Below are 20,840 nucleotides of genomic sequence, written 5' to 3' on the forward strand. Positions count from 1 at the left end.
AGAAAGCCTTGCTGGCCCTGACAGCCAACCACAGGATTCTTGCAGTCATGGAATTTGTCAAGAAAATTTGAATAGTGCCACCTTCAGTACTGGAGAGAAACCTCAAAGCAAGCTTGTTAGCACATCTTCAATTAGACATCACCCTGTTAAACATCATTAATAAGTTTAGTATTAATACTTCTTCTAGAGATGATCTATACAGGCGGTGCGGCTGTGGCTGCCGTGAAAGGAGACATGCTGAGTTGTGTTCATTGGGTTCACACTGCATGAGACTCTCTGTGATGCAGCGCTCTGTTATACTGCGATTTTCTGTAATATACTATTCTATAGACGTGACGTCATAATGAGTGACTAAAGGCCAAGATGTTAAATGCATGGTTAGCCACTGCAGGGAGCAAATTACCTTCTGCAAAGTGGTGATAGTATCATGATAATTTACTATATAATTAAATCACATAACATGGGGAAAAAGGAAACATACTGGTCCCTATTTACAAAGAGTATCAGAAATAAGAAAGAACGCACATCTGGTATGTGGAGGCCATTACTGTACATTTAAAGCCATTTGTGTGTTTTTGTAATCCCTTGATTGAGATGTTAGTAAGTTTGTACTGAGAACTCTGACAGGTGCTCTTCAAATGCATTGATTTTGGAAGGAATTAGTTTTGGAACGGCTCATTTGCAATGACCAATCACAGGCTTTGTTGTGCATTGTGTTAGTTCTCCCAGCTGCCTTGTCAATAAAATGCTAAGTGAATGTTATTAATGAATCTAATGCTGAGGACATGAGACATGTGCATAAGTAATAAGACCAGACCTACTTTTTTTTCTCTCCACCTGCATGTTAAACTGTGTTTCTGGGTCTGTAGTCTACAGGGGGTGTAGTGCGCATAAAGTTAGATTGTTCTGGATGCTTACGCTTTTGTGCTCAGAACCAAGAGGACAGTTTCACAGCTTCACGATTCAGAAATGCCAAGTAAATTGGTCTTGTTTTTTTTAAATATTCCTTGTTATAAAAGCTTTTATATTATATAAAGTAACAGATTCTTGCTGCCTGTTGTCCATCAACGAAATCTTACAGCTTCTCTCTGGCTTCCCTTGATTCCGACATAAAATGCTTTATACGAGAGGACGCAGCTCAGCGAAGTTTGAGTTCAATTATAATTTCGCTGAAACAAGTAAAATAAAAAGCCATAAAATGATTTTTTGGCACGGCTTCGCTTTGAGCATGTTCAAGCGCAACACGCTGTCAGTGCAATCGCCACTCACTTTGCATTTGGCTCCAGATTGCAATGATGCAGCAGAAATGAGATAACCACATTTTGTGGTAATAAACATAATTTTAAAAAATGGAGGGGTTAATAAAAAATCCAATCCCACTTTGGCATGAGTATGATTGTTACAGCATGAGCATGCGGTGGTTCTATATGTTTATGGGTTTCAGACTGCTTCTGTATGGAAAGAATCCGAACATTGTATTTGTTGTGTTGCATTTACCAAACAGTATTCTAATTTAGCCAAACTGCTTGCTTATGCCATGCCAACTCAACTGACCATTTAAACACCTATTAGTGGTAGGACTTCATTTAAAAGAAACAAAAAAAACTTACTGATACCAAACAAATATATAGAAAAAAATGTGTGAAAATGTTTTCAGGACTTGCAAAGCAAAATATAAATGTATAGCAGAGGCATGCCAATGTCAAGAGGTTGAATTTGAAATAAATACATTATAAACTGATCAAAATGACCATATATATATATATATATATATTTTTTTTTTCTTCTTCTTTGTTATCTACTGTATTTTAATGATATTTTAGCATACAAAGATAATTTTTGTGTTTAAAAATAAATTAAACATTTATAAATTAAAGACGTTAAAACAGATAAAATGTATGTAAAATCTTAAAAAACTACACAAGGGGTTTACTATAGAGATGTCAGACTAATACAGAGATGAAAAGGCATTAAAGTGTTCAGAAGGTAAATGATGAATGTAGACATACATTAATGACACAGAGGCTCCAGCTTGGCATGGTTTCCTGTAATAATTTTTATGTCAATCTTCATAGGATCTCTCAGGTAGAGCTTGAATTAAAGATGTTCCATAAAAACAAAAATACACATGGCCTTTATAAGTCACATATGACTTTTTTTTGCTCCATAAAATTGTGAAATGGATTCCTTTGAATATCCGGTCCATCATGACATGAATGCGCTACATTCTGTAATTGCTGCAGATTTGTCAGCTTGCACCTTCATACCACTTCATCTCCTGTTCAGTCACATCACATGTTCTATCTATTGGATTCAGTTATATGACTGGGAGGATAATTAAGTAGATGGAGCCACTTATTATGAGTTGTAGGCATAAAGAAATATACAGAAAGTGGACAGCAATAATATTTCGATAAGCTTTAGCTTTTAAACAATGCTCGATTTGAATTAGGAGACTCGATGTGTGCCAAGAAAACATCCCCCACAACATTACAACAATTCCACCAGCCTGAACTGTTGACAGAAGACAAGCCAAGTTTATGGTTTTATGCTGTTTATGACAGATTCTGACCATATAATCTGTCAGGATGAGCAGAAAGTGAGATTCATCAGACCAATGTTTTTCCAGTTTTTGCACCCACTGTAACCCCAGATACTTGTTGGCTGTCAAGGGTGCAATGCAATGTGGTCCTCTGCTGTCTTTTTCTATAAGGTCAATGTCTTATGTCTATCTAAGGTGCTTTTCTGCTTCCTATGGTTATAAAGAGTGAAGCTTATCAGAGCTATACTAACCTACTGTCAGTTGGACAGGCCATTATTCCCTGATCAACAAGGTACCTTTGCCTGCTGTGCTTTTTTGTTTCATTGATGGTTTTTATTTTTTATACTATTCTATACAAACTCTAGATACTGTTTTGTGCAAAAATCTCTTAAGGCCAGCAGTTTCTAAAATACTCACCCAAGGGCATCTAGTGAAAAAATGGGGTATGCAGTATACATGCAGTGCACATAGAGAGCACCGTTGCATGTGTTGTATTTTTTCTTGTATTAACCATTGCATGTATTGCATTTATTCTTGTATTCATGTGCAGATGCACCTTTGCAGGGTTATTCAAAAAGAATGAACCGATTTTATTACGCAATATAACAACTGAACATTTCCAGAAGAACAACGCAACTACATCGTCCCTGTGGCAGCCATTCAAAACTTAGATAACTCCTCTTTCAAATAATCACTGACTCATTCCATGATGATGCTTGAGAACGGAAGCAATGATATCGGTTCATTATTAACACATAAATAACCCTGTATATGTATTTAGTTGTCTTTTTGGTTACTTGTTACTTACTGTAAAGTTACTTAATTATGGTTAACACATGAGTATGGGTTCCCCTTTAGAGTGTGGTTCCTCTCAAGGTTTCTTCCTCATAACATCTAAGGGAGTTTTTTCTTGCCACAGTGGCCATAGCTGCTCATCAGGGATAAACACACATCGTTCACCTAAACTCTTGAATTTCTGTAAAGCTGCTTTGAGACAATGTCTGTCGTGAAAAGCACTATAGAAATAAACTTGACTTGACTTGACGTGTTCCACAAATAGTAAAGATTCACAAAACCTGCTGTAAAAAATTGGGAGAACCCCTCTACATGTCTGTGGTCTCTAGAGGGGGTAATGCATGCACAATGTTATGCTAACTAGAGGTCTTGATTGGGTGGGTGCACATTTTGGATTAAAATCAAAAGGTTAATTTATCATCACAAAAATAGCAACATGAATAAAAAGAGGCTTGAAACGAACGCAAACTGCAACGCTGAGAGCATTAACCTGTAAAATCTGCTTGTAGTGGCAATCAAATAAAGCCTTGTGCATCCTGGGGGTTTATACACATTTGCAAATGTGTGCACCAGTAAAGGGTTTTGTTTTGCACCCTACATTCCTTAAGATATGTTTGTTTTCTCAGATCAGTATCCCATTCTTACATTCTGTATTTGGATTCTCTTTACTTTTTCCATTTGAATTTTACAAATATAGAATTTAAAGAAGCATCAATGTGTCATTTATTGGGGTGATTTTCCACAACTCCAAACTTACAGATCTCGACTTTCTTTTCCCATTACATTAACTGTTGTTATTGAATAAATCATAGTACGGTATATAATGAATAAAATGCTATAAACTGAATAACTAAGACCGAGTTGAGACTTTAAGAGGGCAATATTATCAGCCAGTTGGCCTTGGTTATATTTCCTACATGAGTGAGTCATTTCTGGCTTGCATCACTGCTGCGTTGGCCCTAGCAGATTTCTTTACATAATGTTCACCTCAGAAAAGCAGAAAGAACACAGTCTTACATATAAGCCGACAAAAACATAACCACCGTAGACAGAACAAATCCTCTGCTCTTTTGTCTGGACAGACTGTCTCTTCCTGAGTCTGAGACTGACAGTAAGATCACTGTTGGTTGACATTGTGATCTCTATGCATTATTGCAGGAGTTAAGGGCTTGTGGGTTCGCTCTGTGACAAGTAAAAGCCGATAAATACTCCGAAAGTTCTCACTTCACATACATAGTGAAGTGGGCGTAGAGGCTTTGTATTGTCTTGCATGGTGCATGGTTGATCCTGAGGTTGCAGAGCAGGTACTGTTTACATTTATTCATATTTATCAATGTTTATGAGGCATGAGGGATATTTTTTAATGTTACCAGGTGCAATAAATGGCCAAAAGAAAGCATGCAAATTCTTCGACAAAATGAAAAGTTAGAGACGTGTTTTCCAGGTAAGATTTATTGCAATTATTACAACATGCGAGGGGTAACTTTATAACTGTTAAAATAAAAATACATAGAAATAAATACAATAAGGTATATAGAAACCATGAAATAAATATGCCTAAATAAATTACCAATAGTAGACAGATAACTAGATATACATATTTCTTTGTACATTGTACCATGAACAACTACAGTATAAAGGAAAAGATAAAAAGCAAGGCTAAGGTCTTCATAAGGGTGGCAAAATATCTGAAAAAACATCCTTAACCACACGTGTGCACAACAAACAAGGAGAGCTGGTAAAACCATGGTGCGCCAAACACAAAAATAAATTCACCTTCATAACAAAAAAATTTCATGGGGAAAAAACAATCCAGTGTTTGTCCAGTGCTGTTTGAGTGCAAAATCCAAGGCAGAACTATTTTTCTACAGAATAAAGGACATGCTACAAAAAAAGGAAAAAAAAGGAAAAAAAAAGAGGTGGGACACACACACACACACACACACACACACACACACACACACACACACACACACACACACACACACACACACACACACACACACACACACACAATCATATTCCAACTAGAAAAAAAAAGTAGATTGATCCAACGTTAGCTGTCTAAAGTAGAAATTCACAAGGCTGTAATAAAAAACACAAAAACTACTGAGAAATTAAAGAAATTTCGTTTAAAAAAATATAACATTGGAGAGGTGAAAAAAAAAACCCGTCTGGAACTAGGACAGCTTCATTCACCTACAAATACACAAAATGATAAAACCACAATTCAGAATAAAAAAAAAAAAAGATGAAGCGCAATATCAAAAGTTTTCATCCCTGAGAACATGATAAGTGAACACAGGACAATCACTGTACAGAGAACAAACTATAAAAGCATAACTCTATATGTGCAAAGTCAACAATGCAACGCATAAACAAACCCCTACTACGCTGACAGGTGACTGGAAAAGGCAAGTATCCCAATACATGTCTGCCACGACTTCCTTCCTGGCCAATTATATAAAACAGCTGCTAATTATACAAATGATTCACAATGGAAAACGAAGCTGTGCCAACACACACTACCACTAAGATTTATCTAAATATGAAGAGTGTGAAAGTTAGCACAATCTTGTGTGTTAAAAAGTTGAAAGTTGTTTAGAAGTTGTTTAGGATCGATGTAAATCCGTTTAATCTAATTCAACTAGACACAAATCCTGACACTTTAGCTCAGCAGCTGAGCAGCTTAGCTCAGATGCTTCTATTGATGATAAAGTCTCTGACAGAAAAGCAAAAATGGCATTTTAGATACTTTCATAATAGCTGGTTCTCTCCCTCAAACTTAATCACATGTATTACAGGTAATCCTCTGAAAAGCTGTCCCAAGAAAATCAGCAGGGGTGGACGAAGTACACAAACCAAGTACTTGAGTTACTGTAAAGTAGAAATACAGTAGGTAAAATATTACTCCGGTAAAAGTAAAAGTGCTCCCTTTAAATTTTTAATTCAGCAAAAGCACAAAAGTATTTGCATTCAAATGTACTTAAGTATCCTCTGGAATATGATTTATTATGGCTATAATGTATCATAAATTTTGGTCACAACTTCTGCTTAAGCAACTCAGTTTATATAAAAAATTAAATAAAATACTCTAATGTCACTCTTAGCACACCAATCTATTACAGTTTTTCTCAGTCGCTTTGGAGCATTTTTCAGATCAGAAATGAAATTCTCAAAACTACTTGTTCGAACTTCACATCATTTAGTCATTTGTGCTCATCATAAGAACATTTCTTGTTGCTTTGATCAAATTGCGAATGCTTTTGTACATCATTTAATCGATTGTGTACAAGTGTCTGCTTTTTCCTACATTATCAGTTGTTTATGTCATGTTGATCAAAATGTATTATACTAGTTTCACCTAAATGGTTTTAACCCCCAAAACATTTAGGCATCAGTTCATTGCATAAGTCAATGAATGAAAAATGGTTAAACCAGTTGTCAAAATTTGTCAAGCTCTTCTTCTTCACAGTTCAATTAAACTTTTTTGGTAAATGTGTCTTGAATTGATGAATTGTGCAGATGAACCTTGAATGACAGTAATTAAGGGGCGTGTTTACTTTCAGATCAACCAATAATCAACTATTTCTCTAAAATAGGTCAAGGCTGAATCTCTTGAACTTTTACCGTAATTGGCGAGTGTTTATAAAAAGAGCAAAACACAGATTTACAATTTTTGGAAATGGATGAACAACTAGGAAACGAACATGGTCGAGAGCCAAGAATAAGGATGCAGCTGGAAGGGTAAGGAGGCAAAATAGAGGAAGAAGAGGCCAGAGACATAGACACATTTCTGATGAAATTAGAGCCACTATTGTGGACAATGTTGACAGTCATGGCCTCACAATGGTATTGCAAGGTATGATATCTGTTGTGATGTGGATGAAAATCAGTGGCCCGACAGACTGAGACGTCAGGGGGTAGAGACAGATTACATATAGTGTAATAGTGCGGCATGCGAAGTTCTGCCTAAGAAGTGTTTCCTATGTTTATCTTTTGGAATTCAGCCTTGACCTATTTTAGAGAACTAGTTGATTATTGGTTGATCTGAAAGTGAACACGCCCCTTCATTAGTGACATTCAAGGTTCATCTGCACAATTCATCAAGACACATTTACCAAAAAGTTTAATTGAACTGTGTAGAAGAAGAGCTTGACAAATTTTGACAACTGGTTTAACGATTTTGCACTCAACGACTTATGCAATGAACCCGGTGCTTAAATGTTTTGGGGGTTAAAACCATTTAGGTGAAACTAGTATAATACATTTTGATCAACATGACATAAACAACTGATAATGTAGAAAAAAGCAGACACTTGTACACAATCGATTATATGATGTACAAAAGCATTGGCAATTTAATCAAAGCAACGAAAAATGTTCTTATAATAAGCACAAGTGACTAAATGATGTGGAGTTTGAACAAGTAGTTTTGAGAATTTCATTTCTGATCTGAGATATGCTCCAAAGCGACTGAGAAAAACTGTAATGAATAGAATGATTATATATTAATATTAACCCTAACCTTAACCCAAAACCTTCTTTTCAACTACTTCCCCAAAAAAGTTGTTATTCCTCTTAAATTGTTCTGCTTGCTGTTGTACTGACAAGAAACTGTATGTTGGATGCAGATTGGTGGATTGCTGTGTGTTTGACTAGTTAAGATTTTATGCACTTATAAATAAAAAGAAACGACTGCTTTTACATACTGTAGTTGAATAAAAAGATATTTGACTTTAAAATGTGATGAAGTTAAAGTAAAAGTTTTCCCAAATGGAAATACTTCTGTACAGATATGCAAAAATTGTCCTTAAGTACAATAACAAATTACATTTACTTTGTTACTGTCCACCAGTGAAAATCTGAATATTTGCTGAATAGCGATAAGAGACATTTTTAATTAACCCCACCAATCAGAAGCATGTTTGCCACTAGGAGCTAAAAAAATCTTTTTTCATGTGGCCCAGATGTGGGTCAGTATTTTGGGCCACATATTACATTGAATGAAGGTTTAGAAATGGCCCACATGCTGTTGCCAGAGCAGGTTTAATATAGACCAGTTATTCTGTTGTCAGAATAATGCTAATATGCTAAAATCACACTAAAATAAATTATAGTTGTGTGTTTGACAAATAAAAGATACCAAAAACAATTAGAATTAAAATGAAGACACCTTCATTCCTGTAATCACTCATGCTAAAGCTGAAGCTAGATACACCAGCCTTACTCAAAGCTTATATGAAAAAATGCAGCTTGTTGTGTGACTGAGAAAACAGATAGTGTAAACTACTTTGACATTAAAGACTCCCATCTTGGAAACTTTATAACCGTTACGAAATACTGCCACCATAATACAAATATCCTGCCTAAATATTACTTCATATTAACCAGGTGTTAGAGTAGAAGACGAGGGAATGTTTTGTAATTTTTAGATTTTTTTGGTGGGGAAGAGGGAAGCATGGTAAGACCCTAGCTGAGCTGCAAATTCTTTTTTCAACCTGATTAAAAAACTTTGTTTCCAGTTTATCATAAAATTTGTACAGTTTTTTTTGTTGTCAGTATGACGATGCACAATTTCAGTATTTCTTGACATACAAAACTACGGTTTGGATTACAATGATTGAAAATGCACTAAAAGTGGAATTTCTTTTGTTTGGCATTTATGAATTTCAGCAGCACAAATGTATTTATATTGATTGCAAAAAACCAGACAGGATTCACACTTGTACTGTACTGTTATAGTGTTCGTCCGTTTGTTGGTTGTTCATCCATTTTCCGAAATTGTAATTTTGTGTTTTGCTCTGTTGCAAAATGAAGGTTCACAATATTCACCTTTTACCTATTTTAGAGATCCAGTTAATCATTTGTTGTTCCGATGCCGTTCTTCCACCTTAATAAGTGAATTCAAGATTTATCTGCACAATTCATTAATTCAAAAAACATTTACCAAAAAAAAGGTTTAATAGAAATTTAAGCTTGACAGATTATTACAACTGGTTCAACCATTTTGCATTCAATGACTTATGCAATGAACGGATGCCGAGATGTTTTGGGGGTTAAGACTATTTAGGTGGCCAGTATACTATTTTTTGTCAACATGATATAAACAACTGATAATGTAGGAAACAGCAGAACATTGTACATAATTAAATTAAATTAATGTACTAAAGCATTTGCAATTTGATCATGAGAATTGTTTTATCACAATTGACTAAATGACATGGAGGTTAAACAAGGAGTTTTGAGAATTTTACTACTGATCTGAGAAACACTCCAATACATCCAATAAATGACCCTGTATGATGCTACAAATTGAATTGGGTTTTGGTTTATTAGGAATTTCACACAGGGTTTCAGGTCTGCTGTGTTCATAAAAAACATAAAATGATCTGCTTTGCAATTTTTTCTTTGACAAGACAAGCCCATAGGCTTATGGATTATTCATCGAAGGCTTGTAAAAAATCTAGAGGAATTTTTCATTTGAGCTCTCCCTCTACTCATCTCTCACTATCTTTCTGTCACCTTCTGTCATCCCGTGTATAATGGTGTCTTAGCTCTGGGGGTTAAATGGCTAAATTTGACTGGTGGTTCTCAGTAGGTGACCAACAGAGCTTTTTTTTATCTTTTTTTTTTTTTTTTTAGTACATTTGAGTAATTCTGTCATGTCACAAGGTTCATTTTTCAACAAGAGCTAAACACAGTCGACCACAATCAGGCAAGATATTCCATTCAGGTTGTCAGATGGTATTTACCAGAGAAAGGCGGTCTTTATTTTTAGAATGTGGTATTTATACATGTAAATGACCAGGTCTCTGATGCAGTACTGACTCACACACTTGATACTTTGCCCTTCATGACCCGTCTGTTCAACAATCTTTCACTGAACACTGAGGCATGCATTCAGCCCTGGATTCATCTCATTTTAGTACATAGCCTATAAATATCTCCTAACGTTGGTCTCCTGCATAGAGAGGCTTGTCCAAAAATGTGGTTATTGAGATTGAGTTGCTGCAGTAGTAATATTCTGAAGCTTCATGACAGTCAAATTGGGCTGGTAGGACACTAATGAGTGCATTCATCTGCCTTGTTAAGCCTCTATCACACTGATACGCTATAGGCAATTTTAGTCCCTATTTAGAGCTGCTTCTGCCAATTGTTCTGTAAATTAATTGGAATCTACTCTTCTAAAAAAGCAGCCCAGTATTACAGAATCCTGTATTTCTATACATACAGTTTATAGTGTATAATACACAAATGCAGCATTAATAAATATCACAAGACCAGTTACAGTTTTTCTCAGTTACTTTGGCACATTTATCGAATCATCCTTAATATTTGCATACAAGTACATTCTCAAAACAATGTGTACAAACAGCAAACACATTGGATTTCTTGCAAAAGAAATTGTAATTCTGTGTTTTGCTGAATGAAGGTTCCTAAGATTTCATTTTTAGAAAACTAGTTGATAATTGATTGTTCTGATGCCGTTGACTCGCCTTCATAAATGAAATTCAAGATTTATCTGCAAAATCAATCAATTCAAGTAACATTTGCCAAAAATAAAAGGTTTAATAGAAATTTAAGATTGACAGATTATTACAACTGTTTCAACCATTTTGCATTCAATGACTTATGCAATGAACTGATGCCGAGATGTTTTGGGGGTTAAGACTATTTAGGTGAAACCAGTATAATATATTTTGGTCAACATGACATACACAACTGATAATGTACGAACAAGCAGACAATTGTACACAATTAATTAAATTATGTTCTAAAGCATTTGCAATTTGATCAAAGCTCCAAGAATTGTTTTTATGATGTTCACAAGTGACTAAATGATAAGGAGTTTTGAGAATTTTATTACTGATCTGAGAAACACTCCAAAGCAACTGAGAAAAGCTGTAATAGATTCCAATTTTCATTTGTCCAGATATCGGGATTTTTTTTTCCAATTGTTGTCTCAGATTATTCATCGAAGGCTTGCTGACAGGACGGAAATCCGATGGTCTTTTTTTATTTAGATTTTGATGGCCAATAAACCTGCATTTTTGTCGCACCTTGCCTGTAAAAGAGTAGTTATTTGAGAATTATAGAAGCCTTTCTGTCAGATGAATCTGCCTGCTTAATCTATTCTGACTTCTCTATTTGACCATGAATTTCCAACTAAAGAACTGCCCCTTTTAAGCCCCATTTTGCATAGACTGAAATTCATCAACTAAATTGCTTGATTTGTATATATATATATATTTTTTACTTTTAATATAAGTGGGTGCTTCAAATGCAAGTGATGGTGGCATTGTTATTATTAGTAGTAGCAGTTGTAGTTGTAGTATAGCAGCAGCCATTACTGTACTGTACAGTATGTCATGTATTATGCTGAATGCACATATGTATGAATGCATGTACAGTATGTAGCTTGCATATACAGTACAGAGTATGCTATATATCACAGACTATTCCTGTCCTTTTTTTTGAAAAACAAACCTCTGTGATCTTACAAATACGTGCTTCTTCCTGAGGAAGTAAATTCAGAAGCACCTCTGTGGTGTTTTCATAACCAAGTCAGCATCAGTCAGTCAGGTAGAGCAGAGTCTCAATAAGAGGATCCACAGTGTCTTTGTGCTAAACGTGTACCTCTGACTCAGTGCACATCTTTTTATTTTGCTCCTGCCACTTTTCTTATTTTTTTTTTTATTTTTTTTTGCTTTTACCTTCTCACTCGCTCAAAGGCCCAGAGTTAATTATCCTCTGTAAAAACAAAAGTGCCAGACTTTTATGAACTTCATCTGCTGAGCTGAAGGCTGATACTGTATATAAGGCTGACCAAGAAGCCTATAAGTATATATATATATATATATATATATTCACACAACTTCCTGATCTCTGTAAAGCTATCATATTAAATGAGAGTTGGATGGCTGTGGATGTTTGCCAGGTATAAATGGAGCTCAGAGAGCAGTACAGGGATTTATTTCGTTTTTTGGTCTACAGGGGTCTTGTGCACGAATGGTTATGGATTTAACCATCCCTGTACACTATGTCATGCAAAGGAAGGTACTTGGTACTGCACACGTGTGCATGTCAGTCTGATCTGAATGTGATATTAACATTTATTGGAATTAAAGCGAGATGAAGAGCAGTAATTATTTATCTGGCTGACTTTGCCTTTGTGTGCACTGATGGATTAAATTAACACGCAGACTAAGTGCTGTGATTAATGATATCTGCATAAACAGCAAGACATTAACTCCAGATGTGGTGTGAAATGATAAGGTCGCAATAATTGCCCTCTTGAAAAACATAATTCACCCCCCCACCTCCCTCCAATCCACCTTGTTTCTTTCTCCACTCATATTCCTTCTGTCTTTCTCCTCCACTTCACCAGGTGCTGAAAGGATGCAATAAGCTCTGTTTATCAGTGTGTTCGATGGGCCGGATCCCTGGAGGTTATGTGACCAATCATGTGTACACCTGGGTAGATCCTCAGGGCCGAAGCATCTCTCCACCCCCTGACCTGCTGGAGCAGCATACTGCAGGTGGACGGCATTTTAACAGCCAGCGTCGTGGACACACCCCACTACAGGGGGCGGAGAGAAGGGTGAGTGTGTGGCTCACTGCTTTCTGTCATTAGTATGCCTGTACAAGGGTCTGGGTAAGCAGCCAGATTAAATGGTGGCAAAAATTACAATTAAGTGTTAAAAAGATTTTTATTTGTCATTAAATAAGGCATTTCAAATTAGTATTACACTTTCTTGCAATACATTTGCTTAAAGCCATGGACACTGAATATATGAGACCCTGAGATCGCTGTTTATTCTGCATGAAACATTCTATCAAATTGAAAAGGAAAAAACTAATAAAATAACAGAGGCTTTGCTACAAAATCAGACTTTTTACACAATAATGACATTCTTAAAATCCATTTTTAAAGCATTTTTAGAAAAATATATTTCTTAAGCATGTTTTCAAGTAGTTCATTTATTACACTTAAATACAGTAAACATTTTGGCAACATCTGCCTTAACACTTCATGTTATTCTCTTTAACATGTTTGTTTCTTTCTCTGTTTCCATCTCATCCACACTTTGGCCTTTTAGTCAATCATCTGTGAACTCTGAACTCTGTATCGCCACTTTATCTTGCTCAGTCTTTCGCCCTCCTTCACCTCTCCAGTCAATCCCGACCCTGCCTCAGATTTTCACCTCAAACACGAACACTCTCTTCCAGCGCATTATTTGGGAAGGACAGGACTGAATCCAATTGCCAGATTTTCTATACAAGATGTTTTTTTGATGATATGAAAAATTCCTAATAAAAACTGACAGCCATGTGCTCTGTTTAGAAACAGACATTCACAGCAAGCAGGAGAAACATTTCAGAGCAATGTATGATGTGCTGTTTTTCCCCCAAAGGAAGCTGTGATATGAGTTTAGGTCCAGCCCAGGCAACAATTCTTTCTGTCTGTCAGCATGATTTATTTTCCCATCTAACCCAGACAGATCTACAGTCATTTATCATATGATCATTGCACCTGCATCTTAAGTTGTTTGTGATTTGGCTGTTTAGACTTTGAAGGACTTTAAAGAGGCTTTAGTTATTAAGATAGTCAGTTGCCTAGTATTTGATCTCAAATGTCATTTCCAGCTAATAGGTGCACTGTAATAACATTTTAGACTGCTTTATATTCTATTTGTATTCCCAAATGCTTAATGGTGCTGAAGGATTTGAGGTTTTTTGGAGGTGACCCAGACAGCTTGACTTATTATTGTAAAAATGGCTTAGGTCTCTGAAATTGGACAGTTTGGTTTTATTGTCTTAATGATGCAAAGCTAAAATGGTCACCCATAGTCATTATGAAAATAGATGGCTGAATTAATAAAAATGGAAGGTTAGATACAGATGTAAGATGCATAGAAATATGTATAGATAGGTAGCTGGTTAGACAGATGGCTTTTTAGTTGAGATGGATGATAGAATAGTTGAATGGATAGGGAGATGAATAGATGGATAGTTAGATAAGCAGATTAATCCATTGGGAGTTGGATAGATGGATGGTTAGATGGTTGGTTTGACATGGATAGATTAAAGGTTGGATGGATGATTCGATAAGTAAAGGGTTGGGTGCTAGCTGGATATGTAGATGGATGTGTAGCTAGGTAAATGGATGGCTGGTTGGGTGTGTATGATTGTATGGGTAGAGTGATTGATGTTAGCTGAAGATGGATGGATGGATGGATGGATGGATGGATGGATGGATGGATGGATGGATGGATGGATGGATGGATGGATGGATAGATGGATGGAGGATCACATGAATAGTGGGTTGGATGGTTAAAGTATGGTTAAAGTGGTTGTTTTCTGTAAAGCTGCTTTGAGACAATGTCTGTTGTGAAAAGCGCTATACAAATAAACTTGACTTGACTTGACTTAAAGGGACAGATAGAATAAGGAGTAGATGGATGGATTGACATAGATATTGAATAGATAGCTGAATGATTGGATGCAGTAGAAAGACATTACAGACTTTTGAAGAAAAGATTCTCAATAACTCTTGCTAATACAGCATAACGGATTAAGTGGGAATTTGTAATATGTATTATGTTTGATCTTTTCATATGTTTTTGTCTCTCCAGGTCACAATCTCCTTGGATGACGGACGTCCGCTGGGTCTGATGATCCGCGGAGGAGCAGAATATTCCCTCGGCATTTATATTGCCGGAGTGGACCATGGATCAGCAGCAGAGGTTGGAGGCTTAAAGGTAAAACCCAACAACAAAACATGGTGCTTACTTAATGAAAATATTTTTGTCAGGTATTAATAATAGTTTTAGTTATATGAAATCGGTAGTTTTGTGAGTGTTGCCACTGTTAGTGTTATTTCTGTGCTTTATGGATATGACAGTTTATAGTGTCATGCTGCCATAACAGTGATAAAAATAGAAACGCTGAATTCAGGAAGCTATAGTGATGATAGTAAGGATGCATCGGCCTCTTTCAGTTTGCTGATTATTGCATATGTGAAACTGAGGAAAGGTTATGAGCAGCTGCAGGGCATTTCTGGACATGAATTGCTTCACAAAACAGGATATTGCTGACTGAATGTGAGAAAGAGGCCTGAGATGTCAGACACCAGAAGCGGATAACTCCACACCAGTGATCACTGCAAGGCTGAGACTGCATTTAATCCAGTTGATACAACCCATTAGCTAATTAGAAAAAAGGTATTCGTAGGCTAATTGTCCAGTTTTTAGCCTAAATAATAACACTAACACCTAAATTAATATATTATTGGTATGCAAATGTAAGACAAGTTCATTTGGGGGTTACATTTTGATTAGGCTATATTATGTGAAACCAAACCTATGATTCTTTACCACATCTTTAATGATTCCCTACAATAGGATAAGTGTGTTATCCTATTAAAAAGGGGGTTCCTCAAAGGGTTCCTTTTTGGATAAGGTAAACTGTTCAGTCATGTAAAAATGATTGTACATCCTTTTTTTGAATAATTAAAATCACCTGGTACTTATCAGGTCTTTCTATCAGAATTTGGTTAATACAACCTTAGATAAACAACACAACATGACATATAACACTGTGTGCTTATTATTATTAATAATATTATTTAACAAAAATCAAACTGAAATGGAGAAACCATGTGTGAAAAACACCTGGGTGTTTCGTGGTTTAAACTCTGAATGGCCTGCGGGAAGAAGCTCCTTGCTATTCTCTCTGTATTTGCTTTCAAGGAGCGGAAGCGCTTTCCTGAACGTAACAGGGAAAAGAATCCATTGTTGGGATGGCCGAGGTCATTCACAATCTTTCTGGCCCTGGTCCGGCACAGCATGTTATAAACGTCCTGTAGGTCAGGGAGCTTTGTGTGGATGGTACGTTCAGCTGAACCAGGAACCAGGAAGTGATGCTACCCATCAAGACGCTCTCAATGGTGCAAGTGTAAAAGGTTCTTAGTACCCGCAAGGGTAGTTTAAAATTCTCAGGCCTTCTTCACCAGGGTGTTGATGTGACAGGACCAAGACAGGTCCTGTGTAATGTGAACACCTAGGTACCAGAAACTGTCCACACTCTCCAATGGGGTCCTGTTGATATTTGGTAGCTGGTTTGACCGCTCCTGCTTCATGCTGAAGTTCTCCTGGCACCATATCTTCAGGTTTTTTATTTCCTGTAGGTAGGCTGTCTTGTGTTGTTGGAGATGAGGCCCACCACAACAGTGTTGTCAGCAAAGTTGATGGAGGTGGAGTTGGAAGTGGCCACACAGTCATGTGTACAGTGAGTACAGCAGGCATGTCAGAACACAACCCTGAGGAGCTTCAGTGCTGAGGGTGAGGGTGCATGAGGTATGTTTGCCCACCTGTATGGCTTGTGATCTGTCAGGAAGTAGGAGATCCATTGACACAGAGGTGGGTTGAGTCCTATGACCTCCAAATTAGAGGTGAGCGTGAGGGAATTATGGTGTTGAACGCTGAACTGTAGTCCACAAACAGCATTTTTGCATAATTCCCTTTTCTGCAGTCCAGGTGGCTCATCGTTGTATGAAAAAGATGAGCAATGGCGGTCTTAGTAGAGCTGCTCTGGTGGTATGTGAACTCTAGAGGATCCAGTGTGTCTGGTTGTGATGCAGTAATGAAGTCTCTGACCAGTCTTTTAAAGCAATTCATCACTACTAAGGTCAGGGCTACAGGGCAGTAGTTGTTGAGGCAGGCGAGCTGGGGCTTCTTAGAGACAGGAATAATGGTGGACTGTTTAAAGCATGAGGGGACAACAGACTGTTCCAGGGAGAGTTTAAATATCTCAGTGAAGACCGGTGCTAGTTGGTCAGCGTCATTGCAGCAGTTCATTGAGCTTTGCGAGCTTTTGTTAATGCACAGCTCTGTTCTTGGGATCATTGTCCTGTTGCATGACCCAATTTCAACCAAGCTTTAGCTGTCAGACAGATGGTCTTATATTTGCCTCTAGAATACAATGACTGCAACTTTCCCAGGTCCTGTGGCTGGCTACAAATAAAAGGCTAAAATCATCATTCCTCCACCTCAATGCTTGACAGATGGTATAAAGTGTTTGTGCCAGTAGGCTGTGTTTGTTTTTTGCCAAATCTGGCAATGTGAATTATGGCCTAACATATTCATTTTGGTCTCATCTGTCCAAAGAATAGGTGAATTAGCTGGGATGTCTAATCCTAAGGAGATTGGCTGCTATGCATGTTTTCCTCTAATGAATAATGCTCCACACTCGGAGTGATGGAATTGTTTGAAAATGGCCTTTCTGATGTCTTTTCTCCTTAGCGTTATATTTTCACACATGTATCTTCCAGACCTGAAACTGTTCAAATTTGGGCCTTATAGAGGTGGTCACACTCTTATTTACCAATAAATGTAAGGCATTTATATAGCAGCACATGGCTGCTATTTAGCCACTTAAATCCTATAGAAGTAGTAAAGGTGTACTTTTCACTTATGGTGTTTCCATTTTATCTTTATTTTGTAAAATAAATAATAGGATGGTGTTGTGTGTTCTTGTTCTGAGGTTTAATTTACCTAATTTTAAGACCTACTTAAGACCAAATGATTTTTATAATGTCCTAATATGTATAACAAATTAATTCAAAGAGGGTGTACTTTTATTTGCATGTGAATGTTTGTAGCTTTTTATATGTTCTCCCAGGGGGAGAATTGTTCAATGGCAATTTTTTTTTCTGAAATAAACACTTGGAAACAGGTTATCTGTCCTCTGGAAAACAGAAACTCTATATTAAAGAGTTCTACATACACTTTAAGGGGTTCCATTAGTATACAAACTATAGAAGATTTTAGATAACTAGGTGAATTTTTTTTATATAATTTGAATTTTACATTTATATCATCCCCTAATAAACATTTATTAGCCCAATGATGGGCAAGGCTATTTAATGGCATAAGCACCATTCTACTATTTTATTACCGAGGCCAAACTATTACCTTAGCTACACATAATTCAATGTTCTGACTTAATTCCTTGCTCGGTGTAAATAACTGTGTCATGTAATGAGCCGATCTGTTTCATGGAATAATCAGCTTATTAGATATGTAACATTGGGAGCGGTAAATTAGACCACTGCTCCTATTTTCATTTTCTCTCCTTTCATTCTCCACCCTAGACTCCTGTAAATAAAGGTTTTTGGCCTGAAGCACTAGCTGCTTCCCTATGTGGAGGAAAACATCTACATTTTTAACTCTATTTTATTCCAATGCAGAACCACATCTTTCAGGTCTGGAAATAGACATTAGCATTCTCCAGGTCGATAAAAAGATTAATAAAAAGCTTCTGTTTTTCTCTTCCGAATGTTAAAAAAGAGCTTTTGTGTGTTCTGATTTGAAAAGGTCACAGTGAAGAAAGTAAAAAATAACTTTTTCAAATGTTGGAATTAAGCGATGTGACATTGTTCTTATACTCATACCATAAAGCTTATTATATTCAAGGACACCTGTTAAATATGTAACAGAAAAAATGAAACAAGAATCAGTATACAATAGGGTATTAAAGAATTGTTTGCAGATGGGGTTTGGAAGTGATCCACAGAAATATTGAATAGACTGATACAGATTACATACTTAAAAAAAAGAATGATCTCACATTAAAACAAATAAATATCCGACTACACACAGACACGCCAACAAATCCTGCACAAACTCACTAATACAACACTGCAAGGCTTTTGCAGGAAGAGCTGAGAAACATAATCCACTTTACTTTGTTTACATACTGTACTTCCTTAGGCCATTCATTATATGACTGTCCTATAAACTATGCTTTTTCTTAAAGCAGTAGTTTTATACTTTTAATACTGTTATCCACAGCTAGTGATTACCAGAATTCTCTTCCAACCCCAATGCAACAGCCCTAATATAAATAATCAATCTACATGATTAGTCTGATTGGATTTACTGGATTAAATTAAATTAGATCTCTACTCCCCAGTTTATTACAAAAAGTCAGCTTTTCGCACCAATCAGAGGAAAGGGTGATGTAATAATAAAACTGTTTACAGCTGCTATTAAATGATAATAGGTACTAATATACACTATATGGATAAATGTATTTGAACACTTGTCCTTTACAGTCATATGTGGTTCTTTCCAAACTGTTACCATAAAGCTGGTGGCACACAATTGTATAGGACGTCATTGGATGCGATATAATACAACTTTGCATTCAAGTTTATTTCTATAGCGCTTTTCACAATTGACAATGTCTCAAAGCAGCTTTACAGAACTTAAGAATTAAAGTAAATTATGTGTATTTATCCCTAATGAGCAGCCTGGGGCGACTGTGGCAAGGAAAAACTAACTAGATGAATGACGAAGAAACCTTGGGACGAACTAGACCCAAAAGGGGAACCCATCCTCATTTGGATAATATCAAGAGTGCGATTATAAATCTTAAATCAATACAAAATACTGGAGAGTGAGAACTACCATTAATACCCGAGTGTGTGATTCTGATTAATGTCCTTTCTACAGTCTTATACAGACATTTGACATTGTGGATCCAAAATTTGAAGAGGTCCAATGTCCAAACTCTACATGAATTGGGATCCAAATGGCACTGGTATGTTTCTAGCTGGTTCAGGATGTTTGCGGGGTCAACATCTACTTCTTTGAAGGTCCATAATCTTTATGAGGTGGGACACAACTGGAGCTGGCTCAACCTTGGGATGCCTCAGGATTAGTAGAGAAAGAAAAACAGTGGAGAGGAAATAGAGTAGCTGCTGTTCATAACATTAACAAGCACATGTTTATAAGGTGCATTTGTTTACATGTACTGGAGCACAAGCTTTTGATATGTGATATGTGTAGATCTTGCTATCTTGTCTTTAATCTGCACTGAAATTGTGAGAGTGTGTCTGAGTGCTGAACACTGTCAGAAAGGCTGTTCCAAAGTTCAGGAGCTTAATGTGAAAATGCTCTACCACCTTTAGTGGACTTTGGACTTTTAGTAAGTCATAAAATAGCAGAGTTTAGAGATCTCAAAAGTGTGACAGATTAGGGCTTTTTAAGTAAGTAGCAATAGTTTGTAGTTTATTTGAAACTTAACAGGTAGCCATTTTAGGGAAGATAAGATTGTGGTTATGGTGCAGGACATCCACCTAGTAATACATCACATTTTTTTTTTTGTAGTATGGTTGATATTATTTTTAAAAGACAAGTTGCTTTCTAAAACAACTCCCAGGTCTTTTATTGTTGAAATAGTAGTTACATTAAAACCTTCTTAATGCAAGTTGAATTGGCGCTTCTGTGTACTGGTTTTGGGCCGATTAACAACATCTTCATCTTATTATAATTTAACAATATAAAGTTATGAGTCATCCAATCTTTTAATTCTTTAACACACTCAGTTAACCTGGTTAATTGAGCTGTTTTGTCTGGTTTTAATGAGATATATAGTTAGGTATTATCGGCATAATAGTGGAAGCTAATCCCTTCTAATAATATTTCCCAAGGGA

At 36.4% G+C, this 20,840-nt stretch overlaps 1 protein-coding gene across 1 annotated transcript in view; it reads left to right on the forward strand.

Moving 5' to 3' along the window:
* Positions 1-20,840, forward strand: part of whrnb (whirlin b) — a 91,446-nt gene that overhangs the window by 29,117 nt on the left and 41,489 nt on the right. Inside the window, exons 2-3 of the mRNA XM_083526841.1 lie at positions 12,729-12,941; positions 14,977-15,102. Of these exons, the coding sequence (XP_083382967.1) occupies positions 12,729-12,941; positions 14,977-15,102 (339 nt within the window). The remainder of the gene's footprint in view (positions 1-12,728; positions 12,942-14,976; positions 15,103-20,840) is intronic.

This window comes from Silurus aristotelis (genome assembly GCF_946808225.1).
Source record: "Silurus aristotelis genome assembly, chromosome: 23".
Classification (NCBI taxonomy): Eukaryota; Metazoa; Chordata; class Actinopteri; order Siluriformes; family Siluridae; genus Silurus; species Silurus aristotelis.